This window comes from Manduca sexta, chromosome 25, assembly GCF_014839805.1.
Source record: "Manduca sexta isolate Smith_Timp_Sample1 chromosome 25, JHU_Msex_v1.0, whole genome shotgun sequence".
Classification (NCBI taxonomy): domain Eukaryota; kingdom Metazoa; phylum Arthropoda; class Insecta; order Lepidoptera; family Sphingidae; genus Manduca; species Manduca sexta.
In genome coordinates this window covers 11,677,602-11,704,180 of record NC_051139.1, presented here as the reverse complement: position 1 = coordinate 11,704,180, position 26,579 = coordinate 11,677,602, and the positions used below count along the sequence as shown (strand labels likewise).

The 26,579-nt window shown below is 33.1% G+C and overlaps 3 protein-coding genes across 4 annotated transcripts; 1 reads left to right on the top strand and 2 right to left on the bottom strand.

Annotated features, from left to right (window-relative positions):
- Positions 1-85: 85 nt before the first annotated feature.
- LOC115449018 (5'-nucleotidase domain-containing protein 3) lies at positions 86-14,543 on the bottom strand. Of its 2 annotated transcripts, XM_030176684.2 has the most exons (9): positions 13,831-14,543; positions 12,543-12,718; positions 11,977-12,204; positions 9,682-9,816; positions 9,199-9,356; positions 8,318-8,504; positions 7,774-7,914; positions 2,707-2,858; positions 86-1,744 (listed from the first exon to the last, which is right to left on the bottom strand). In XM_030176684.2, the coding sequence occupies exons 1-9, from the start codon at positions 14,015-14,017 to the stop codon at positions 1,540-1,542; spliced, it is 1,569 nt and encodes a 522-aa protein (XP_030032544.1). In that variant the 5' UTR covers positions 14,018-14,543; the 3' UTR covers positions 86-1,539. The 2 variants fall into 2 exon arrangements, with proteins under 2 accessions (XP_030032544.1, XP_037298535.1); XM_037442638.1 differs by lacking the exons at positions 12,543-12,718; positions 13,831-14,543 and adding an exon at positions 11,177-11,213 and having other exon boundaries at positions 11,977-12,010.
- A 2,082-nt stretch (positions 14,544-16,625) lies between these two features.
- LOC115449028 (poly(U)-specific endoribonuclease homolog) lies at positions 16,626-21,680 on the bottom strand. Its single transcript, XM_030176702.2, has 7 exons — positions 21,313-21,680; positions 19,521-20,355; positions 18,888-18,999; positions 17,914-17,998; positions 17,689-17,832; positions 17,201-17,289; positions 16,626-17,114 (listed from the first exon to the last, which is right to left on the bottom strand). Exons 1-7 carry the CDS (start codon positions 21,368-21,370, stop codon positions 16,881-16,883), a joined length of 1,557 nt encoding a protein of 518 aa, XP_030032562.2. The 5' UTR covers positions 21,371-21,680; the 3' UTR covers positions 16,626-16,880.
- Positions 21,681-23,258: 1,578 nt separating this feature from the next.
- LOC115449027 (protein-cysteine N-palmitoyltransferase Rasp) lies at positions 23,259-26,075 on the top strand. Its single transcript, XM_030176701.2, is given in 6 exon segments — positions 23,259-23,560; positions 23,693-23,723; positions 23,725-24,478; positions 24,993-25,028; positions 25,030-25,211; positions 25,362-26,075. Coding segments are annotated over 6 exon segments (1,590 nt in total). The 5' UTR covers positions 23,259-23,460; the 3' UTR covers positions 25,849-26,075.
- Positions 26,076-26,579: the final 504 nt, after the last annotated feature.

Below are 26,579 nucleotides of genomic sequence, written 5' to 3'. Positions count from 1 at the left end.
TAAATGTTTACGGTTTAATATTATCAGAGCCGATCCGCAGGTCCCGCCCCGGCGATAATAAACGGGTACAAATTAAAAACACACGTACTATTCAAGAAGTATGATTTTATTCGAATAAAACTCTCGAAAATATAACAATTTCATTACAATATGTTTGCGAGACGAGAGTCAATAAGACACATTTCGCCTTTTATTGTAAAAATGTATTCGTTCAGTTGATAATTCCAGATTTATTGTCGAACATGATGGCACAATACTAGTGTTATCTACAATGATTCTATTCAAATTAACTGACCTAATTATCATAAACATGTGATAATACTGAGACTATTATCTATAGTATATACTGTTCATGTTCAAGATATACAGTAGACACTCAAAAACTAGACATCAGTGCTATGACTTATAACAACTAGATTACGAACAGCGTACATCTAATAGAGAATGATATTCACCAACTACGCGTATAATTAATACTTGATACAAACAAAACATTAAGCATTATAGGAATTGAAAACAACATTATCTAATTTAATTTTAACTCTTCAGAGATAACAAATGTATAACAAAGTTTATTTTGTAGATGACATGATTAGTACGCCGATACGATGGTTTACGAATTACCAAGCTCAATAAAAATGCTTCGAAAAATAATTGTTCATATTTTATCTAATTACTGAAGAAGGTGTGGAACTATACGATTATAGATTACATATTGTAAGTGTGGGTATTTAACTAAATTGTTTGTATAAGCTGAATAAGATGCCACACTGCTGCAGTTAATAACAAAAGGGAGGAAATTCAAAAAGCGTGTAACAAGAATTATAAATACAATATGATACAGTTATGAGCAAATATCTGCTCGCGACAAATATATTAGTAAACAAGCAATTGTTGTATATCTTTAAACTTAAAAATCAATACAAATATGAGATGGAAAGATTAAAAATATTCATCTTAACATCTATTTATATAGTATAAACTATAAACCACGCACATATTTTACTTCGACAAGTAAAAATTCTGGTTTTCGCAACATGTAACAGTTCTGTGTACCAACAATATGTATCTTAAAAATATGTATTCTTATTCTATGTATAATCAGATTTCCTTATATAATCTTAAATACAGCAAAAAAGCTAACGAATTGACAGTAAGATATGTAAGTAAGAGTATTTAAACAGATAGAGGAACAAACTTAAATGAGACTGTATTAAATACATCTGACTAGAACATCGTTGGATTAATTTCAATACCGGCGAGGTACGTTTAGTCTTTCGTCGAATTAGCTATTACTATTTAAAAGTATAATATACAGGCAAAATAAATATTCGTATAAACTAAATGAGCGCTAAAATGCCTTATAGGAGCACTTGATTGAGCATAACAAAATATTTCGCATAAAATGTTCTTAACCTAATGAATCATGATAAATGTAGTAAATACGTCCTTACTATGAACGCGACCTATACAAATAAAATATCGCGATAGTTATACATTTACAAGTATATGGCACTACTGTTGCCGAACTACGCTCAGTTAAACGAAATACGAGCCGTACTCGTGCGGCATGACGCCTCGCCGCGGATAGAACGTGTGCGTTAGTGAATAGTTGAGCAAGTTGGTGATGTTGGATGTGTAGATGTCAGCGAATCTGAACAGGCGCCGCGAGAAATATGTAGGGTTGTGGTACGTACGGAACACGCTACCGAACTGCGGGTTAAACACCGCTTTGATCTCATTCCTGGAAGCGAGACAATATCTCCTACATTGCAAGCATGAAAGATAAACACACAAACGTTACGCACGACGGCCAATTATATAAATTAACAATGGCACACGTTAGAATCGGCTTTCACCGATAGAATAGCGCGACAAAGGATTTTCTTTCGGTTAAGAACTTTTTGGAAACCTATTTTTATACGACCCTATTTTCTCATCACGCCTGTGGTTTATTAAGGAGCTCTCATTAAATATCCATATGTGGTTTTAATAGGTATACTTAGCGAAAATCCTTTGAGTGCTTTCTATCAGTAAACACCAGACTCAATAAGTTGACAGGTGGACAGTGTTTCTGGACTTTATGACACTGGCGATATACAAACATGTGTCCACCTAGCAGGGTGCCGAGCGAGAGATTCGCAACAACTAACGCGGATGGTGAATCGAGTTTGTAACAATACACAGACGTATAATGAACGATCAAGCTCGTTGCGCATACGCTGCGAACAAGTTAGTCAATCACCTCGCTCGAAACAAGTTCATAAATCGCAAGTGTCCTTTGACAATCGCTGATGTATAGTCGATTAATTTTGTAATTTGCCATCTGTCAATTTATGTTTGGAGCCAATAAGTAAATTTTGAATAGAGAACTCAATAGGTATATGTAATAAATTCCATTGAGGAAATAGCAACGCATCGTCTATAAAAATATAGTTATATAATTAAAGTGATATTTAATTCTTTCAACACATGCTTATACTGGTTAAGACGATAAATCAATTTATATATAATTTTTTTTTGCCTCTCATGATAAAAAAATACTTGAATTAATATTTTATCTGCATTCTTCAGTCTAACTGTTCTATAATAAGTATAGAAAATTATAAAATTAATAGTTATCTAAAAGTAATATAGATTTGTATTATATGATAATTAAATATTTTGAACTATGATGCCTGTATGAAAATGTATTGATCAACATACCTGAGATAGTCCCGTTCAGTCATCCACTGTGCGAGGACCTCTAACGCCTCGGGGTCCTTGTAGTCCTGGTGGTCCTCGATCAGCTGCGTCAACATCTGGAGCCAGTTGGCATTCTCTTTGAAGGAACGAGTGTTCAGCGTGTTGATCTCGTGCTGCAAATATAATACAGTTAATTACAGCTATAAATAAGAATCATGAGTAGCGTAGTTGTATTGTGTGGTGCGACTAATGTGTGGTGCTGACGTCTTAGGTTTGATTCCCAGAGCGAGCAGTGATATTTTTTTCTGCTTAGTATAGAATTTAGAGTCTGGAAATGTACTCGTCAAATGTCAATAGACTTGTACCCTCTGCCTACCCTTGAAAAGTAAAAGATGCGTGCTATGTATGAGTAAGTATAATATGTATGTATATACAAATTTCGCCTACGTTTTCTTTGTCTACTTCACGAGTTTGTGAATGTAATAATTGGCATTATGTCAAAATATAAATAAGTGTGTTATTTTAAAAGCTGTTATCTCATTTTGTTAATCATGTGACAAATAATATATTAATGTTTGAAAGGAAGAAGAAAGAACGAAAGAAGAATAATTTATTGTCGCGGTACACGTGGTGAATCCATATTATATATATACATAACAAAAAAATAAAATACTTAAGGTGGTAGCTCAAGGTCCATTTTCATACATTTTGTTTCGGCTTTAATCTGGGTAACTAAACAAGTATTGGCAAGTAAAGAATTTAAATTCACGTCTAGTTAGTGATTAGTTCTCGCAGTTGAAGAAAAATGTAAAAATAATTAATAATCATGGATATTTCTGCCTTTAAAATTTCGTCATATTAAATTTTAAAGGCCGAAATATCCATGATTATTAATTATTTTTACGTTTTTCTTCAACTGCGAGAACTAATCACTAACTATGAATTTAAATTTTTACTCCAATACTACCACTGTATGAAAATACCTTCTAAAAAACCACTAAGTAATTAATTTCTATGTTTCGTCGTATTAATAACTAACGATTTATTAACAATATAGTTTCAAACAATGGACGCTTACAAAACAATTATTTTATTTCAATTTAACGTAAATAAATAGACAGTTTATCGATTTGAAACACAAGTGATGCGCAATATTGAAGTTGTGCCCTATCTTTTAATTTAACTTGAAATCTTTCCTTAATTTCGTATCTTAAATTTGTTATCATGAGGTGATTATAGCATCAAAACTCGTACTAATCTATCATTGTAAGAAAACGCGGTTTAAATCGCTCTCTTGTCTCTTTTTCGGACAATATTAGTTTCTCTGATGCCGTGTTCAAGTATCGTTAGGATTTCAACACTAGTTTACTGCACGAAAATACCGTGATTTCAAAGTATCGAGCACTTAAATCATTTGAACGTATTTCATTTGCAATATTACTCGCTAAGATAAATAGGCCATAAACGTAGTTACGTTTAAACGCGATCGTGCATTATTAACGACAATTTCACTAAAAGGCATAAGATCGATTTATCCAAAAGGTGTACCGATGTGGGAGCTTGGTAAATAATATATGGTATTTGATTAAGTATGAATGAAAGCTTGTGGGATGTATTTATTCCTTTTAAATCTTTCTCTATATCATATCTATCTATACTATTATATAAAGCTGAAGAGTTTGTTTGTTTGTTTGTTTGTTTGTTTGTTTGTTTGTTTGAACGCGCTAATCTCAGGAACTACCGGTCCAAACTGAAAAATTCTTTTTGCGTTGGATAGCCCTTTGTTCGTGGAGTGCTATAGGCTATATATCATCACGCTATACCCAATAGGAGCGGAGCAGTAATGGCTGATCTCAGGAACTACCGGTCCAAACTGAAAAATTATTTTTGCGTTGGATAGCCCTTTGTTCGTGGAGTGCTATAAGCTATATATCATCACGCTATACCTAATAGGAGCGGAGCAGTAATGGCTAATCTCAGGAACTACCGATTCGAACTGAAAAATTCTTTTTGTGTTGAATAGCCCTTTGTTCGTGGAGTGCTCTTAGTTATATATCATCACGCTATGACCAATAGGAGCGGCAGTAATGAAACATGTTGCAAAAACGGGGACAATTTATTAGTTTTGAGAGCTTCCGTTGCGTGCACTGCGTAAACGGTTAAAGTTATGCAACAATGATGTATGACGGGATTGTTCCTCTTAAAAAGTTCTAAAAAATATATTATAAAACAAAAGTCCCCCGCTGCATCTGTCTGCCTGAACGTGTTGAACTCAAAAACTACCCAACGTATTAAGATAAAATTTGGTATGGAGACAGTTTGAGACCCCGGGAAGAACATAGGGTCCCGGGAAACTACTACTTTCATAACGGAAAACTTTAGCCTGAAAAACTTTATAACGCGGGCGGAGCCGCGGGAAAAGCTAGTTATATAATAAACGCGCAAGTTTGTCAAATGTTTGTATGTTTGTTTGTTTGTAACGTAAAAACAACTGAACGGATCTAGATAAAATTTGGCATACACATAGTCCATGTTATGGATTAACATATAGGCTACTTTTCATCCCGGTATTTTAAGCCCATGGGAAAATATTGAAATTTTAAATAGATGGCGCTGACGTCGTACAGATTGCGTTATGTATCGCTGCAGACATTTAGTGACTATTGTAGCGGTAAAAGCTTTACACGTAGGTGAAGCCTTGAGCAACACTTAGTATTGAATACATCTTTCACGAAGTCTTAGTTAAGACATGCAGAGCTATTTGAACATATTTTGTAGCTTCAAAGCTTTTACACGACAACTATATTTCAGTGGCGAAGTGTCAATATAAACCGATTCCTGCCGGCTTCCCTTTAGTAATTTATTCAAAATCTAATTATCATTAGATGGATTTGCCATTCTTGCCATCCTTTTGCCATTTTTATTTGTAAGATTGATTTTATTTTTCTAATTTCTGTAATAGTTTTAATTTTGGCAATAAAAGTTTTTATTATTATTACTAGCTTCCGCCCGCAGCTTCGCTCGCGTGGATTTCGGATTTCAAAAATGGAGAAGGTGCTCAATTTGTCGGGATGTTTTTTTAATTTATGGTGGTATGCAGGTGGTCCGATTGTCCGGTCAGGGTCTGATGATGGGATCCTGGTGAAATTGAAGGAACTTTTAACCATTAAGGTTGCACACGAAATGACGGAAGCTTAAAAAATGGAGTAACTTCTCCCGTTTTCCCAACATTTTCCATCACTGCTATGCTCCTATTAATTGTAGCGTGATGAAAAGTATACTTATAACCAGATCAGGAGTATGAAAAATAATTGTACCAAGTTTCGTTAAAATCCGTTGAGTAGTTTTTGTTTCTATAACGGTTATACAGACAGACAGACAAAAATTTTACTAATTGCATTTTTGGCATCAGTATCGATCCCTAATCACCCCCAGTTATTTTGGAAATATATTTCATGTACAGAATTGACCTCTCTACAGATTTATTATAAGTATAGATATGCAAAAGTAGCTCAAAAATTGTCCATAACGAAAACATGCATTTTAAAGTAAAACAAAAGAAATAATATCGTGAAGCCAACCAAATAACTAATGATATATTAAATTTTGTGACTGTTCAATTTATTCGGGTCCGCGATATCACTTTTGTTGAGTTTCAGAACGCGACATTACATTATTATATTCTGTGCTCCAACGCACACTGCTTTGATGTTAGGAACACACCTACATTGCTTAGACAACAGTGAACTTTATACAATAGCAATAAAGCTCAAATTGACTCTACGTATTAGTTAGAAAACGTTTGTATGGGAAATAGAAAAATGCTATTTTAAGGATTTTCCCGGCAATTATTCGAATTTTTCTCACCTTTTAAACCTTCCCTAGACCTCCACGAATAATTCAAGACCAAGATAAGATAAATCCGTTCAGCCGTTCTCGAGTTTTAGCGAGACTAACGAACAGCAATTCATTTTTATATATATAGATTATTTGCAGATTGCATTCAAGCATATTAGAACCCAAGTATATGTCGTTTCACCCTTCGCCACTGCTATATGCATACAGTGATACGAAGCATATTGACCAGCCTTATACAAAAAATGTTAATCATCATAGGTATCCCTTTTTTATTGCCTTAGTAAGCAAACAAGCCTGATATTAATTGTATGTATTGTTCTATGTATTACCGTGACAATGGTAACTATACGCACATATACATAAAAAACCTAGTTGTTTCTTATTGTCGTTTTTAATGAACGATCCAGTTTTATACATCGATTCGATCCCGAGGTTAGTAATTATAATAAGTAATTTGTAACATATGCAAAAAAGCTTTGTTCTGATAGATCAAAATAACGATTGTTTCTGGAGAACGGCGGTTAGTTAGGAGAGCAGAAGTAACGAAACATACAGACGAACTTTAATACAAAACCTCCTTTTTTGTGGTCGGTAACAAATGATAATTTGTGTTTTTTTACTACCAGTACTATAACAGCCGGCATACAACTTGAGCACAGCGTGTGGCTAATGTCTAGCTACAATCATCACCATTGTCAAATGAACAACGATTTGAAAATAATTAAGTATCTACACTAAGGTACAAAATAATCGGCCACTATTCGGTAGTGTGGTGAAGTTGTTTGTGTGTAATGTGTACTGTAAAAACAGTGATAACCTAATTGGTTTTGGAACGGCCTGTCGAGACGAATGTCCGCAGTTTTAAAACCCAAGGGTACACAACTCTGACTTTTATGTGTGTATTCTTTGTGAATTATCGCTTGCTTTAACGTTGAAGGAAAACATCGCGAGGAAACCACCATACTCGAGAAATTCTCTAGAGGAATTTTGAGGGTGTGTGAAGTCTACCAATTCTCACTAGGCCAGCGTGGTGGACTCCCTCTCAGTAGTAGACGAGGCCTGTGCCCAACAGTGGGATAGTATACAGGACTGATATTACGATATTACTACTAGCTATAATAGCGCCATCTTTTATTTGATACCACCATACGTTTGTCTGAACAGACTTGATTGTTTTACCGCAATATATTGATTATTATATTGAAAAATATTATTATGAAGTGTACTGACGGTGAGCTCGTTGATGATGGCGCCGGTGCGCCAGCCGTGCTCCAGCGTGACGTCGGCGAGGTCGCTGTAGGGGTGGTCGCCGAAGTACAGCACCTGGTGTCCGCGCCAGCCCGTCAGCTCCTGCAGCTGCTTCACTGTGCCCTGGGATTATATTATTCTATTAACAAATACATTTCCTGAGGCATTTTAGGTAAGTTTCCAATTATAAATAATCAAAGCTCTGGACATTATATTTTTTTTCTATAAAATATCTCTAAAATGTAAACCAATATGTTAATTCATTACAGCACAAGCAATTTGTATATAACATTAAAAACAGTGAAACCCATATGTATTTAAACTCTTTTTGTTTTAAATAGTACATCAACTTCGAAGTATAGACAAAATCCAAGTACATAAAGTTAGTCATCAGACATATTTACATTTTAGACTAATAACAAAAAAATCTAATATATAAAATATATTTAATATTACATACGGCAACATTCACAATTTTTTCTCTAACTTATATCAAATGTAACAATCCTAGAATATCAGTCTATACCTCGTAATAAATGATGCCTTTATCTAGCGAAGTGACTTTCTCCCATATGTGAGTGTTGGCGTTTTTGTCGAACACCCTGATCGGGCGAGACACCTCGGTGAAGAACTTCGGTTTGTTCGCGTTCACTATCACCACGTCGAAGTACTCGCGCCAGTCCGCGCCGACTAACATCTCCATGCCGGCGTTACTGGAACCAACAAAAAAAATATACCATCAAGCCAACAAATCGATGGCTCCTAAGCAAACTGTCGTATCTGGAAAAGTAGCGATATTTATTTTTTTAGCGTTTCGTTATCTAGGCACTGTTTACTACCAAACCCATTTAATTAAAAAGTTAATATACAAAAAAACACTTCATTAACAATAATTTACTTTTCTTTTTAATGGGTTTTGGTAGTAAACAGTACCTTCATAACGAAACAGTAAAAAAGGGAATATCAGTATTTTTTCAGATACGATAGTTTACTTAGGAGCCATCGAAATATGTAACGGTTGTATGCGACTGTACCTGTGTAATACCGAAGATAAATATAAAGCCTTTTAAAAGAATATAGGACACGTTAAAAGAGGGATGTATAATGCTACTTCAAATCTTTTACTGATAGGAAGGTGGACAAACACGTGCCTGATGTATTTTATACAGTATTTGGAATACGACCACCAAACATGTTGTAAGCAGTTTGCTTTTTTATCCGGCAACAACAACACAGATAGTTATATTTCAGGTGACCGTCAAGAGACGGTCAGTATTTTATTTATCAACATTATAATTACATACAACATACATTTGGATTGCAATTATCAATATAACAGTTTGTCGATAAAAAATGCATGTAGAATTATGTAAGCTTTGTAGAATACAGATTTGACGTATTACTTACACAAAGTGATAGGGGCTGTTTGTCACTAAGAATAGCTTCTTGTTACTATCTTGCAGCATTTGGAAATATCTCCTCAGATCCTTATTGGGCCTTATGTATTCCTCTACATTCTGTGCAACTATTTTGTGCATAATGGGATGACAACTTTGCACTGAATTCTGAAATTAACAAAAAATATTATAGTTTTATTAGAGTCACGACAGACACACGAATTTCGACATAATTTCCATTTTTAATAAGGTATAAATTAAGAAACACAATTGGATGTCTGATGTAGATAATTTTTAGTAAGTAAGCCTACGAATTTGTAAAATTAGGTGGTCTGATAGTAAAAGTATTGTCTTGTTTGCCGAAGAGTCTTTTATGTTAGATATACTTTTTATTATTAAAGCCTAATGGTGAATTCGGTAAAATTCCTCCTTAGCAACGTAGTAAGTATTTTTTTACTTATTTAATTACATTGTACAATCGGTACCCACTTACCTTAACGTCTAAAAACAGTATTTCCGGATGATAATCAATGTGATTCTTAATGAAGTACTCGGCCACGTTACATAAGAGTCCCATTTCAGGCACGGAAAATAAATCAGCTAGGTGGACCATTTTCGCTCTGTTAGGCTACAAAAAAAAACATAAGTTGTATTTGTATAATCTAAACAAAAAAAACATAGCTACTTTTAATCATTACGATATAATTTTAATTTGGGCTATATTAATAGCAAAATATAAGTGAATAAGTAGTTATTAATGTTTAATTTGAGTTTAATTCTCCTGCGTTAAATTAAGGTAACAAATTTCCTTAAGGTCCTCTACAGTAGGGGTCATTGCCTTTCGTGGCAGGATTGCCGTACATAAGCTGTGATAACCATCTCGTGTATATTTTTAGTGGATTCATTTGAATACTCGTCTTGCCGCACGTAAAACCTTGTTGTATTTGCCCGCATACATTGCCCGTATTAACTTAGGCGAGCATTTCTCAAAATAAATTGATGTAAGAAAGTCGATTTTACTTTCTTTCTAAAAAAAGAATACATAAGTATAATGATTGTATTAGGAAAAATAAAGAGTTATTCTTTACTTTCTTAGATGAGACTGAAAATTTCGTAACAATGTTTCGTATCTGTACGTTACGTAAATTTATTTTAAGAAATACTCAGGTAAGTAGCAGTTAGGATAAGATGAGAATAGTCACGTACATCTTTCAGCATCCTCCTGATGACGGGAGGAAATAATGTAAGTTCTATGATATTCAGACCCTGATCTATATATTTTATGAATTTCGTCCGTTATGATACCAAATATAGTCCTAATTTATGATTTAACACCATAAATCTATAGAGTAAGATTAGTTTTCCTTTTCTTTATTGCATTTTATTGAAGACACAAACCCGCCGCTCGTTTGACGGTAAGCAATACGTCATACGACCGCCCATAAACAGTAGCTACCCCATACATAATATAAGAACTTTGAATAACAAAATACTTAGTGGCACTTATAATATACAAATTATACAGACATCTAAATCTGATAGGTCACGAAAACTAAATACTTACTCATATACGTAATATAAAAGTACTCAAGTATTATAAACAACTTCGTGACTGTAATGTATGCATTCTGATTAAATAAGAAAAACAAAGGACAATCTACAAATATGTGGAAATAATATTGCAACACACGACATCAACAATTGTCACAAGGTTAGCAGTGATCCTGAGTAACACAATATGCGTATAAGGGGGAACTACAAATGAATGATTGCTTACAAGTGCCAATTATTGCAGAGGCAGTCTGGTCTAGTGCTTACATAGCCATATAACAACAGTAAATATTTGTCTCTCGTATCAACTCTACCATAACAATGAACGCAATCTAGATTCTGTTTATTCTATTTAATTATAAAAGTTTAATAACAACTACATAAGTATTACAGAAGTCGAGTTACTATATTGTTGAATAATGAACAATTTAGTTCACCTAATAGGCAAAGCACTTCTTTATTATTCTATTGTAACTGAAACAATAGGAAATACTAATTATTATTTGTGTCATTAATTAGGCTTTCTAGCATCACATTTATAACACAAAAAGAAATAAATATTTAGAAAGTGCATTCTTATACAAGACTATAAGTATAGATTATAATAATTGATGGCTAATTCAAACTAGACAGGCAACCATGTTACCTTTTTCCGTAATGGATTCTAAAAAAATAAAAACTATATTTGTATAAAGAGTAATTTCAATATACATAAAAAAGAAAATTGACGGACTTTTTCAACTGTCACTTTCTTTTTCATGCTAGGTCTAGTCATATGAAATTTGGCACAGACATACTTTACAATTTAAGGGGGGATTAAATGAGGATTTTGAATTTTCAACCCATAAAGGTGTAAAATGAGAATTAAAATATTGTATTCAGAGATAAATTAAACAGACATTTACACCCAAAAAAAAAGTATACTTATATGAATTCTTGATTTTACAAATTCAATCCTTACAAGTTGTGACTTAGGGCCATCTAACACAAAAATCCATGAGTAGTTTATAATGGCTTATTGAGAACTGACTACAAAAAATTAAAAAAAAAAAACTTATATATATTTCCTGATGTTCACACTAAGTTGCAGGTATTAAATAGCTTGTTAATTAATACATTGAATTCATCACTTGTTTTGAGAATACTGTACAATTTAACTCACTTATTGTGTTTCTGTTTTAAACTCTATTTTCTTATGTATGACATGCACTATAGAATATGATAAAAAACCACTTACTTTATGAGCTCTTGTGTCACCCTCCACATATGCAATGGGTATGATTCTATTTTTATAAAGTTTCAATACTTCGTCCGTTGAAACTGGTGTTAAACCTCTGTACACTGCACCAAATTGTATTTGCAAGAAAGAATCCAGTTTTAACAAAAGGCCCTTTTCAATATCATAATGTAAGCCTCTTACTGCAAAATTCGGTCTGTATTCAAGTTTCAATATTTCTGGTGGATACTGAAATAAAATTTACTTTTTATAGTTAACCATACTCAGTAGCAAGCAAAATACTGTATATAAAAAAAACTAGATAAATGAATACTGAAACAATTAAGGTGTTTTAAGTATAATACTTAAAACACCTTAATTGTTCTTCATAAAATTTAGCTAAGAAACATTTTAATTACATCAGCTTTCAAGAATAAAACATATTGAAACTGGTCCATTCATTTGGGAGCTAAAATGTCACAGGGATGTACAGACACACATATACCCACCATAAACTTATTAGACCCCTATTTTTGTTGGAGGTTAAAAGTCTACTGTTAACTTTGTCATCATAAACTGAAACTCACATTATACTTCTCTAAAAGATATTCTCTGCCAAGATTGTACAATAAATGCTCCATGGTTGGTTTATAGTGAGCCAGGGTGTAGTCATAGTCAAAGCCATACACTTTGACTTCTGAGAGATCCAGTTCATTGCAGGCAAACACTCCTCGGGGATTCACATCTTGTGGTAATTTTTTTGCTACAAATATCACCATATAGTTATTTAATTACAGGATTTCAATATAACAATCATTTATTTGTTCTAAGGCATACATTTAAATAAATTAACACAATATAAATACCAACATTGACATTTTCAGGTGGTGGCTAAAGATATTTAGGGGCCTTTTGAAGAATACATTACATAAAGACTAGCTTTTGCTCGTGGCTCTGCCCGTTTGAAAACGTTTTCCGAGTTGGTTTGGAATCTATGCTTCTGTCCTTCCTAGAGTCCCAAACTATGAGCATACCAAAATTCATCGAAATCCCTTGGATAGTTTTTGAGTTCATTGCATTCAGACAGGCAGACAGATATGGCAGGGACTTTGTTCCATAATATATATTTTAGAACTTATTAAGAGGAACAATTTGTGATAGATTATTGTTGCAAAATGTTATCTGTTTAAAGTTACCGTTTATAAGCCTTCCTTGATAAATAAGGCTATGCAATACTATGCAAATTTTTCAATTCAAAACCAAAAGTTTCTGAGCTTAGTGTTCAAACAAACAAACAACCTTTACAGCTTTATATAATAGTATAGATAACTGACAGGTACACCTTAACTTGTATCCCTATATTTAAAATAAGTATTACCCTATGGTCCACCAGTTGCATGTTCTAACATGGCACAGTAATGCTGGAGCATACAATTTATGGATGTTGCAAAGCCATAAGATCAGTTAGTATATTGACAAAGCCTCTATACTAGTTTTCCTAAATTTTATTATGTAACTCTATACATAAACTCATATTTAAACATACAGTTAAGTATAATTTCAGAGAATGTTACAAAATGAGAATACATACAACTAAAAAAAAATTGTTTGTTTGAGATTCGTTTTTAAGGGTGTCCCACATGAATTAAATTAAATTTCAAGAGGTTATTCTTGAATTTTAATTTATTTCAATTTAATTTCATTACCTAAAAGTATTTTTTTTGTTGATAACCATCCCAACTGTATGTGATTTCTTTAATATATATATATTTTTTTTTTTTTTTTTTTTTTTTTAATAAAAACAATAATTTTTTATAATATGAAACGGAAAAAAAAATTAAAACAGATGAAAATATTTAAAAAAATTGTACTTACATCTACATTTTAGTTTAGTACGGCAATATGCCTCGTTTAGTAACTCTCGTGTTGAGAAACTTCTACCTTTTGTAGGAGCCGAAGATAACAGACCGAAATTAATTGTTTTTTGAAATATACTACTACTAACTTTAAACAAACAACTAACACCACCAAAAGAACTTCCGCAAAATTTCACCAAAGACATTTTACTAATTAATGATTATACGTGAATAAACTGATTAATTTACACAGAGTTATAAGGTCTACTCAAATTTTAAAACTTGTTACGTATCTACGTACATAAAATAACAAAACTGAAACTAGCATTTATAATAGATTTCTAAAAATATCAATACACAAAGGATATATAATGACTATAAAGTAAATATTTCATTTAAAATTAATTAGAAATCGTTGCATAATTCGAAATCTTCGTTTTAACATTACAAACGCGAGTAAATATTCTCGTTTCGTATATCGTACTGTAAAAATTGAAATTTAATGTCAAAATTCTAATGTCTGGAACATGACATATTTTTTTTTTATTTTGGCAAAGCACAGTTTGCACCTCCCGCTATGCTCACAACACATCTGCCAATGTCAAGAAATAATTGTTTGGTTTTGCTTTCACCCGATTAGTCAAAAATCAAGATTAAAAATAATATTGTTATCAATGTATTCAATTAAAACGAATGCCCAAAATGTAGTCAATGAATAAATATTATTGATGAAAGTTCAAACTGGTGACTACAGATAAAGTCGAACCTCTATACGCGGAAAGAATGAGATTGATTGATATTAAAATATTTTGTTCATATATATTTCGATTTTTTTCAGAGATAAGTTATTTATTTATTTAAAGCATGTAGAACTTACAGCTATATAATTTCTATTAGTAATTACAACAATGTAGGTGTCTAAAAGAAATATAATGGCGTTCTTATTTCCAGATTAGGAATTAAATCCGTTTGCCTCAGTTATGTGAAAATGTATTCAGTTACACACTACACAATGAAACTCCGTTTTCATAAAATTAGAAATAATAATGTCGGTATCTTTTACTCAATATTTTACAAGATGCGGCATTTGCTCAATTCATCTTTTTTATTTTGAATTTTTTGTCATAAGTAAAAAAAAACAGGTCTTATATAGCTTCCGCATGTCGAGTCAAAATATATAAATTGACTACTATATGAATTTTAAAAATGTGAAACTAAATTGAAATTCACGGTGACATTCCGGATGTATAAGCCTGGCTTACAAAAGAGTGCAGTGTCTTAATCTACCCTTATGAATACCCATTTTGCTTTAATCTGGGCCGTGACGGAAGTGCAAGGGGATGTAAGTGCACCCCCCTGTCCGGAACAAATAAAAAAAAAACAGTCCCTGAATGACAATGGGAACTATCTACCACAGAGGTTTTAATTTGGTATAGCATATACAAATACCTGACCTCCCTACACTCGTTTTCAATAAACGTCCCAATCCGCATCCGAGAATAAATCAATCAAAATACTTAACTCATTTTTAAGTATGTCAAAAAAACTTTGTTCCGATTGGTCCACTTAGATCGAAAAAAGCGAGCGGGATTGTTCAATGAAAATAACGGTTAGTCAATACTATGTTATCTCTGTAGGTAAATTGTGTTGTAATTCTTTGTAGATCAATTCATTTCGTTCCTCAACACACTATTCCTAGGAGGTCGTGCGCAGTTAATACTTAACTACCTATCGCTTACACATGCCACACATTAACCGTAGTCTAAACTTTAAAGTCGTAACAAATTTTATTATGGACGCATAATGATGCGTCTCCATCGATGCGTCCATATAATTAATGCCATGGAACATTCATAATGTAGATTTGTATAAGTACCTACAGTTTATATTGTAAGACGTTTACCATGTAAAAGTTTTGCTCACTAACGGCCGATTTCTACAAACTATTTTAATAAGTACTTAGCGTTTGGAATAGTTTTCATTCAGATCATTGTGTTTAATATTAATTGACACATGTTTTTCTTTGTGTGAAGTCAAGTAAATCCCTTTTGATATTATTTTTGAGAAGAGAAAATATAAGTAAGAACGGAAAAGAATGATTTCTTACTTTATCTGTGGATTGAACCATCGATATCTCCAAAATAGGTAATATTAGTAAGTAGTACATAAGTTTTTAATATAGAATACCTACCTAATCTCTTTGGGCAATATTATTATTTTTTGGAGATCTGCCGTGGTACCCTGCGAACGGTATACAAGCGATCCCCCGGCTTAGCAACCACGGCAGTCTCTGCGAGGAGTTGGTAGACCCTACCGTTATGACCGAGGGTGCCAGCGGACGAAACGCTGGCGACCCAAGGCTATCCGGTCTCAGGGCCTGGGAGGAAAAAGGAAAGGGATAAAGTGAAGAAGAGAAGAGGAAGGACGAGCCATCGCTCCTCCTTCCTCTTCTCTTCGTTCACTTTATCCCTTCTCTTCGGAATAGTAGGAAGGGAGAAGGAGGGGAAATGTTCGGGAATCTTTATAGGCCTCAATGTGTATTTAGCAACCATGACGTATATACACTGAACTGTGTGCCTAGGGTCGCGGCAAATGTGCCCCCATGCATGGGCGTGCACTTGGTATGGAAACCAAGCGCACAAGAGTTGCCTCGGGGGCGGACCCAAAGACATTAGGTAGGAATTTTATTTATGCAGCCTGTTTATTGTAACTACATTTTGTGAATGGTAAAACGATTAAATAGGAGTATATTTTGTTTACGGTAGTTCGTCAAAAATAATACATGACAGCGAAATTTAAAAATAAAACATCATATTAACTTTACCTTTTGCGTTTAATGAAGGCAACTGCGAGTTCTAAATTCAATATGACAAGAAATTATTACTTACATAAATAATTGTTATGCTTTTAGGGATAAAAAATAAAACAATGAGTATTCACTATTAAAAACTAGATTCATATACATAACAAATAACTATGAAATTAGACTACACACAGAAAGTATAAAAATATCACTTCAAATAAGAGTACCTAATCGAGGAGTTTAAGTAATAAGTAGGTAGGTATTTATTAAATTTGAGGATAAGCGCTGCCGATAAGATTCTTACTTCTGTAACGGAAAGTGTGCGTGACTATTTCAACATCTTTACCCCCTAATTTAAGTTTGCAATCATTATCAGCTCGTGTGACAAAACATAGAGTGTAAAGTGCTATTTCTAATTCAGGCGATGTGCCGATAAACATAGAGTCCACAGGTTTGTTCGAGCCTTGTTGATTGAAATGCAGCTTCATCACAACTCCTTTCTAAAAAAATATTACCAAAGTATATATTATTTATTATAAGTATTCATTAGTACACAGTGCACTCTTTACAATTTTTCACTACATACCTCACCAAGTTGTACATATTTCAAATATCCTAAGTAATTTATCCTATTAGCAGTTTCTTCCTTTGAGAAATATATCCAGTTATGCAGTCCTGTAAAAGTAAACTTGCTTTAACTACTAAAGTGGTTAAAAGGGAGATCAGAGTACATATACTAAATTAGGAAAAAACGGACGACTAACTGCCAAAATTAGGTCAAGAGAATTTAAACCATTAACCAACGTTGCGAAAATAAAGATCTAGTATGAACACAAAAACAAATTTTAATAAGCAGATATAGAAACGAATCGTAGGCATTTGGTATTCAACAATAGTAGATATGTAAGTAAGATAAGTACATAAGATGTTTCGTTTATTTTTTGTAGATGTTGGAAATACGACGAGAAAGTGTATACCTATGTTATATAAAACGTATGGATGACTTTTTCGACTTTTAAATATGGAGAATTTGAACTGTAGGATTCAAATTACAAGTAGCTATTCATGGCTTACCTGAAACATCCCCATTACGAAGTTCAGATACAAATACGTGTTCAAATCCTGAACTCCCGATTTTACCTTTTCCTCTTGAATACAAACTGAACCATAATTGTTTTAAAAAGTCTCTTTGTTGTTTGGGATCTGGGGTTACGAATCCTGAAAATATAATTTAAAAAATGTAACACACATAAGGTCAATGTTTCAGTAGCATAATATTTTGATACTTAAACACACTACCTTTGTCCTTAAAAAAGTTCATTAAATGTCGTATAACTGAAGTTGACATAATGGCATCCATAAAAGCATTCTCTTCATTCCTTTCCTGAAACATGTCGTTAAGGATGTCTCAATAATGTGATACGACTGTAATTTTATTTTCTAGTCGGTATACAGTAACGTATTATGTTTTTCTATTCGTTATCACTGGAAATACATGTCGAATATGCTACGAAGTAGATAGATACTACCGAGTAAGCTACGACGATGCAGGGAAAGTTGGTAAAAAGAAAAAAACAAAAATATTATGTAAGTCAAATACGAACTGGTGACCAATTTACACATATCAATAATTTGTGTAAGATAGGTATATCTTTGGTGTGAATGCCTGCAGTGTATTGTAGTGTCAGATTAGTCCAATTCGCACACATCTAACTCGGCTATGAAATAAAATCCAAAAAAATTAATACCACTAATCAAAATGATTATTTAGTCAACCCCAAAGAAAAACGTGGATAAACATGCGCCAAATTTATGATTTACAAAGTATTTGTTATGGAACGTCTTTCTGTCAATATAGTATATATATCCATTTGGAGCTAACTACCTCGGTGGCGTAGTTGTACTGTATGCGCGGTACGGCAGCGCTTTGAGATCCTGGGTTCGAATTCCAGGTCAGGCAAAGTGATATTTGGGTTTTTCTGCTCACTATCAGCCCGGAGTTTGAAATTTGTGCCCAATATGGCGATAGGCTCGCCCCCTATTATATTCTGGGACGGAACACACTCGGCGAAAAGTGGGTGCCTATAAATAGCTCGTCACTGGAAGTTTGAAAATAAGTGTCAGGTAGGCGTCCAGTAATGAAAAAGAAACCAAATCCTTGCTGCAACATGCTTGGAGAAGTATGATGCGCCGATCACCCTTTGGATCGAGATAAGGACAAATAGAAAAAGAGTACCTAACTGCAAAATCAACAAAAAAAATTTACTACCCACCTGTGGCGTCACATATTCATTTACTAATGTATCCCTTTCGTAGTTATCTAATAAGGGTACAAATTTTTCTATAGTAGAAATATTCCATACTTCTGATGATATGGTTAGTAATCTGAAAAAAACAAGGTTTTCAAGGTTATACCTATCATAACTTTACCAAAAAAGATCAATATTGATTTTATAATGACGCATTGCTTGTGTTGTAAATAAAGACGAGATATTATTATCTCAGCAACGTAGTTTGATTAATTTACCCGTTGACTGTTAGAAAGCAATGTATTTAAGTAGATAGGTTCGTTTATTACGACTGAACTGGGCATTAATTTAATGTACTATAACTTTTATTAAATAACTGATTCTTTACTTCGCGGTAGAAACCTTCGAGAATTGTAAAAATACATAAAGCTGTTATATGATATCATACCAAACCAGCCAACTCTCGGATACGAGAAATTTACTCAATACTAACTAAATTGTTTCCTACGGATTTTTGGAAACATAATAATATTTATTAAGACGTTTAATTACTCTTTTGTCAAATAATTAGACTAGACCAAAGAGTGCCAGAAAGAATTTTAGCTTGAAATGTATACATATTACTTATTTGCTAAACTTAGAGATTGTTTAACTTACGGCAACGGAGCTTTATCGTCTTTAGATTGGGAAGTTGTTTTTTCTTGATAATTTACAGTAATATATTTGGCCGCGTTATTGGTATCTTTTTTGAGGAGGTCTTCGCTTAGTATTTGCAATTCTTCATCTGTGGGAGCGCTTGAACTCCATCGATTTGTGTTTCTGTTATTATTAAGAATAGCACTGGGCAATACTGGCACCCTAGTCGTCGGTTTCGGTGTTGCCAATGTAGGTTGAGCTGGTTTATTCGAACCCGCCACTACAGAACTGAAGCTTAATGGTTTAGCCGTAGGTGGTTTTGGAGTAGTTTGTGTAAAAGTTTGCATTCTCACTGTCGAAGTACTAGGCAATTTTCTTGTAGTAGACCCTTGTAGAATAGAACTATAGCTCGGTACGCCTTGAGGTTTTTGCTCATTTGCCTTATTGTCGTAAAAATTAATCAAGTCTTTGACTTTCCCTGGTGGTTGTTGTGTAGGTTTAAGTGAAGGGTATTGAGGGGCTACATAATCTCGTTTCCCACTGTTCGATTGTGGATTAACGGCGGGAGTAGCTATTGAGCTCCAAGTACTTGCAGTTGGCTGTGCTTTAGATGTTGGATTTAGTGTTTGTGTCGTTGGTCGTGATGTTTGGGATGGCGGTTTTAGTTGCGGGAACTGGTTAACATAGTCCCTTTTGCCATTAATTTGATTGTTGATCTGATAGTTAAGAGACGGAGATTCAGCGGCCGATTGTGAAACTGTGTTATCTCGTTTAGGCCCACTAGGAACTACACCGCCTTCATGTAGTAAAAAATCTGTATTCGTATTATAGCGTTGATGTTTATTATATTCCAAACCTGAAAGGATATAAAAAACAATGTTAATTTAAAGTTATGGGAAAGCAATATTTTTCCACGTCTTAATTACTGGTGGTTGTATTTCTATGCTAGAGATTCCTTACAACTTCGCTGCGCGATTTATTTCTGCAGTATGAAAATAAGACTACTTATGCAAATTTTTGGGATAAAAGTAAAGTGTGCGTTAATTCAGTATTTGTTTTATCTGTGAGTGTAATCATTGGATTAAAGTGGTGTTATTAACATTTTTTTAAATTTAATTACATGACTTACGAATAGGTTATTAATGAGAAAAATTAAATTATTAAAAAAGTTAGTAACTTATTTAGATTTTAATCAAGTTTGCTGCCGAGCACAGTATATGGATTCCTAGTTCCTAAAATGAATGGCCTATGTCTGGGTACCTATGTAACTTGGTTTCTCTAGACATATCGCCCGTCGTTCGAGGGCCCAGCCTCCCTGAACACTACACGGCGAAATACTCTGGGTTATTATAGGAAAAAGGATGTATTGTAATATACTACAATCAGCTCCAAATGAAGGTACTTATAAGTTGAAAGAAAATTGTTTCATTTGAGTTTGTTTTTCATACATGCCTTTTTTTTCGCGTATATATTATTCGTTGAAACAGACTACTTTCAATCCAAATAACAATATAACTTTACTCTTTACCGCTCGATGGCGCTGTTCTTAATGACGTTGGGCAACAATGTAGGAAAAACAAAAACACTACGATTTTACACCTACACAACGTATTATATATATCATTCTTATTCTTTGGTTGTATTTATGCATTTGTAATACTTAGTCGCTAATACACTTAATTTACAAGCAACACGGTTCTTATCTCTTGAAAGTTTCTTGAGTCATGGCATAGTGACCTGTGTCAACAAAATAAATAGATTCGTTTTTCCTTGATTAAAAGCAACATATTCAATAAAGTAAATAAATACTTACCAAATGTCACACCAGCAAATAATAGTATAAACACACATAACTTGAGATACAACGACATTTTAAAAGGTGCCTAAATTTTAATATACATTTAAAACCATTAATTTATTTTGTATCGCAATTTTCTAATTTACTACCAATGATGTTGGAGGTGCAATGTCAACAGTCTGCTATAAGTACCGTAAGCAGAATGAATGACCGCTTTTGCGAGAAAACGCGAACGAGCGAGAGTTATTCTTGAGTGTGTATCGTTCACGAATCGAATAAAGTTAAGTAATTATGTAATGATTTATTCTCAAATAAATTAATATAAGTATTATCAAGAGATAATTTTTTATAGCCTTAGCACCCAATTGTTGGCCTTTGATAAATACTTTTTGACGGCTTCGGCTAATAAGCTTACTTTGCGTTTGTTTATAAGTTTGTTGGCAGCAAAACTATAATAATTATAAGTAGCTTTCGCTTTTGACTCGTCTCGTAGCGTTTCTTTTTGAAGCGTCTTTTCGGGGATAAAATTACCACTTCATGAAATTCCGCTTCTTATTATGTGTGTAGGTTCTATTATTGTAACAATAAAATTAACAAGACAATAAAATTAACAGTCAAAGTCTAAAGCCGAATTTAAGTGTTAGTACCTAACTTGCGGATAATAATAATCATCATAATAATTATTATTCTATGTACCTAGGTACTTAGTGTGGATATTTTTATGAGCATAAAGAACCGCATTTAAAACACTGATAACCCAAAGGTTAGGAATATCCAGCCTATGATTATTCATTGATTTTCAGTGCGTTTTATAATTTCGTTCATTTTGAGTATCTTTTAGTGATCTGCTGGTTGTCTGTAATTGCCGGAGATTTTATTTTATGATGGGTGGAAAATTAGGACCTAAAGAAATGTTCATATATCATTGCGGTTGTATTGGCCTTCTTTTACAATTGCTTTATAATTTGTACGCGGCTCAGATTGGTACGTACCTACCATTTATTTAACTAACTTTTATATAATGATTGTAAAATCTAAATTGATTGTAAATAGAGTTGTAAATATAAATAGCATACTTAGTTCAACTGTTCGTTATTTAACTTCCATTTTTCCAATATTGAAGCTGGCCCGCGATAAAAGTAGAGAGCATATTATACTTTAATATTATTTCTTTTTTGTCACCTTTTGCTTTTTGCAGAGTACCATTCGATTAAAGAAGTATAAAAACCATTAATTCTCGACCATTCCGGTTATATAATCCCGGCATAAATATCTAAAATCGATTCAGTACATACTGCTTCGATAGTATGATGAACTATTATTACTCAACCTAATTATCTTATATGATATCAATGGCATGAGTCCCGTATTAAATTACTTATATAGGTATATTATATAAATTGTGACAGCTGTATCGATCTTACATATTGTATTCAAAACGCACTCAAGCCTTTTGTTCTCGACGGAGTATGCAGTGGCACAACTAGTGGACCCATTTTTCACCGTATGTGTTCCGTCCTGTGATACACCAAGAAGAGAATGTGCAGAATTAAAAAAAAAAACATAAAAATATTTACTTGGTTACCTTTAAGTTAACCAACTTATTAGGGGAAGGATCCCTATTTTCGAAAATCTTACGTTTAGGCATATTATAAAACATGAAGACTTTGACGACCCAAGCGGTAAAAATCTTAAAAAATAATATAGATGTTACCTATAATAGGATTGTACAGTCACATTGATGTTGTGATATACCTACGCCAAAAGATTTGAAATCATATAGCTTTTTTTTATACTATATATCGACATACATGTCACAACTCAGAATTTTAAATGACAATTCATTATTCCTCAGAAACAAAAAAAATATTGTTTTCATCCGAATAGAAATTTAGACAAATCACTCGAAACACAAAAAATACTGTTGGTTCCAACACTAACGTTATCGAACTTTCATTGCTATTTCTGTCAAATTACAGATGTCAATGCCAAAGATTATTCACATTGTGTAAAATTCCCGTCAAATTTAAAAGAATTATTTCGGCGTACAGTCAAAGTGCTTTTATAAACTTTACAATACAATTTATATTATGAAATTTATTTAAGATTAGAATTACTTAGACCTTAATTTATTTGGAAACCAATATTAGATGTTATTGAAATATGAACGGTCAATTAATTTTAATAGAACGCGTTATTTACTTTTGTGTTTGGATATCAGTTAATATATTTTCTCTTTACAAATTAATTATAGCACAAAATGGTAAACATTACTTTTAATTTTGCTTTATACAGTAACAAAGTTTTTTGGTTTATAATATATGAATTGTTTTCATAAACTTGTTTAAATCTGAAAGTAATAATGTTATAATACGCTGCTTTTCTTTGTTTACAGAAATACTAGATAAAGCATCCACAAATCAAATATAGCCTAAGGGATCTCAGTCACGGCTGGAGTTTTGTATCAAGACTGAGGGATATATCAGATGTTGAGTGGAGCACTTGGAAATATTTTATTCAAACATCTTGGTATTACTTGGTGACACAGTTTATTATATCAGAATTAATACGAAATACAAAAACCAACTTCCTAAAATACTGGTACATATTATCCAGTATAATATTCATAGCTGTAGCTGCTGGACTAAAGCAATTACTCATAATCACTGCACAACCAGTGATCTTTGCCATTATTATATTCAGTGGTGGTAAAAAGATAAGTGTATGGTTAACTAGTATAGTATTATTACTGAGTTACAATTCACTTAAATATAAGTACTTCTTCTGGAGATTCTTGGACGATGGTGACTTACTGGATGAAGAAGTGTATTTAATATTGTTTGCTGTGGCATGGATTGAGTTGAGATGTATAAGTTTTTCTATTGATTATGTTGAAAGACAAGAAAAACTTCAGAATGCAGAAAATAAAGGACACAAAACAATTTCAAAATATAATGAAGCTGTCAACATGTTTAGTTATGTGCTGTACTCACCTTTACTACACATTGGACCCATAATGTTGTATGAGGACTATGAAAAGAGTTTCACAATTCAAATTGAAAGACTATCAACAAGACTGAAGAGATTCTCATTTGATATAATGTTGTTCTTAATTTATACATTTTTATTGGATTTGGCATTTCATTACATTTATTTTTTTGCAATGCAAAGCAATATTGAGGTAAGTTCAATTTTGTGTGAAATAATTATTATAAGTTTTACTAGAAATTTATATTTATCTAGTTACTTTTCAAATCCAAAACACAATTTCTTGTATTATATCATCATACTCTTCCACAGCTGCAAAGTAATAATAACACGCAATATTAAGTGGTAATTTCCCAGTATTAGGTTGGGGAATACAATAAGGTAGTAAACATCTAATTATGTCTCATTTTCAGTTGTTAAAATAATAATATAATAATAATATCAGCCCTGTATTATATATTTGCCCACTGCTGAGCACGGGCCTCCTCTACTACTGAGAGGGAGGGATTAGGCCTTAGTCCACCACACTGGCCTAGTGCGCATTGATAGACTTCACACACCTTTGAAATTCCTATAGAGAACTTCTCAGATGTGCAGGTTTCCTCACAATGTTTTCCTTGACCGTTAAATCGAACGATAAATTCACAAAGAATAATTGTTTAAAACATGAGAGTTTTTTATGAAATTAAATTATACCTTTATTTCAGGCTATCAAAATGTTGCCCACTCTGGCCCTTTGTGGAGGGGGGTTTATGGATGGGTTTAGAGTTTCACATGAAGTATGTAATAACATATGGTACCACTGCAGCATTTTCCAGACTGGATAATATGGAACCCCCACCGACTCCAAGATGTATAGTTAGGATTCATGTTTATTCTCTTATGTGGAGATATTTTGATGTGGGCCTGTACAAGTTTCTGGTCAAGTAAGTAATAAAAAGTCTCAAATTGGTTCTCAAATTGGTCAATTCATGTTTATACATGGTTTACAATTCAATGTAATTTTTGATTTGCTTTTATGTCTCATGGTAAGAACACATTTGTAGTCTGACTTTAACAAAATATATTTGTTGCAGATACATATACAAACCTGGATATAACACTTTATCTAAGTACGTAAAATTATCCAAAATAGGATACAAATTGATTGCATCATTAGCCACATTCCTGTTTATATTTTTGTGGCACGGAACTGTGTGGAACATATTTGTTTGGTCTGCATTAAATTATATTGGTATCCTGTTAGAATACACAGGTAAAGCCATATCTGAGACTGAAACATATAAGTTTTTTAAGAAAGCGTTTTTAAGATCTGATGAAATGGAAATTAGGTTTATTGCCTTCTTATGCTCTCCATTATTAGCATTGTCTGCTATATCTAGTTTTTATTTATTTGCTGGCAGTGAAGTCGGTGATTTGTTCTTTGGGCTCTTAAATGGGCCCACCTTCTACAATTGTATGATAGTGGGCCTATCTTTGTATTGTTGTTGTCAAGTCTCCATTGCTTTGAAGGATGTTCCGTCCCGAACGGATGTGCCTAGATCGAATGTGAAGCATGATTGAGGAAAATAATATGTATATAAATACTTTTTGTTCCTAATATAAATTCTGTGATAATGATCAATGTGGACTTCATCAAAAGCACTCTGATTTTTCTATTACAATTTACTGTAGTGTATTATTTATTGACATTGTGAATAATGAGAAATGTGGTTGTAGGTCATGACATGATTTTTTTAGTTATTTAATTTTACCAAATACTGGCACAAATATATCAATTTTAAGATCAACAATGTATTTTTTTTATAAGTGTTACATTATCGACATGATCCTTAGTTGCTTTGTTAGTATAAACCAGAGGTTTCCAAACTTTTTTCTCAAAGACCCCTTTCAAAATTGTACTGGTTCCCGAGGACCATAAATTTTTTGCTTTCGTAGACAAAGTACATTACAACTGCGGCCAAGTCATCGTCGGGGGCGTCTGGAGACTTGTGTTGGGGTCAACATGCCTTTGCTCCTATCAGTATTATCGGCATGCCAACATTTTAGTACTTACCTACTCTATTATCAAACCAGATAATTTTCGTGGACCCTCTTTTTTGGTCACGTTAGACCAATAATAAAAGAGTTAGACGCGTAAACCCGTAGACCCCCATCAAGTCTCCCGTGGACTAGGTACTTTGGGAATCAATGGTATATAGACCCATCCATCTATAGGTATATGTACCTAGTCTATTTATTATGTATCTGTTGAAGACTTTTGTCAACGTCGAAGTTGTCTAAAATGCTAGTGC

Bases quoted from the DNA above. Each gene is read 5' to 3' on its own strand.
- LOC115449018 (XM_030176684.2), bottom strand. From the start codon at position 14,017: ATGTCTTTGGTGAAATTTTGCGGAAGTTCTTTTGGTGGTGTTAGTTGT. The intron at 9,817-11,976 runs GTAAGTGGTTTT...TTTTTTTTGTAG, and splicing joins GTGACACAAGAGCTCATAAA to CCTAACAGAGCGAAAATGGT. The intron at 9,357-9,681 runs GTAAGTGGGTAC...TGTTAATTTCAG, and splicing joins TACTGTTTTTAGACGTTAAG to AATTCAGTGCAAAGTTGTCA.
- LOC115449028 (XM_030176702.2), bottom strand. From the start codon at position 21,370: ATGTCGTTGTATCTCAAGTTATGTGTGTTTATACTATTATTTGCTGGT. The intron at 20,356-21,312 runs GTAAGTATTTAT...ATATCCTTTCAG, and splicing joins ATTTGCTGGTGTGACATTTG to GTTTGGAATATAATAAACAT. The intron at 19,000-19,520 runs GTAAGTTAAACA...TGTTTTTTTCAG, and splicing joins GACGATAAAGCTCCGTTGCC to ATTACTAACCATATCATCAG.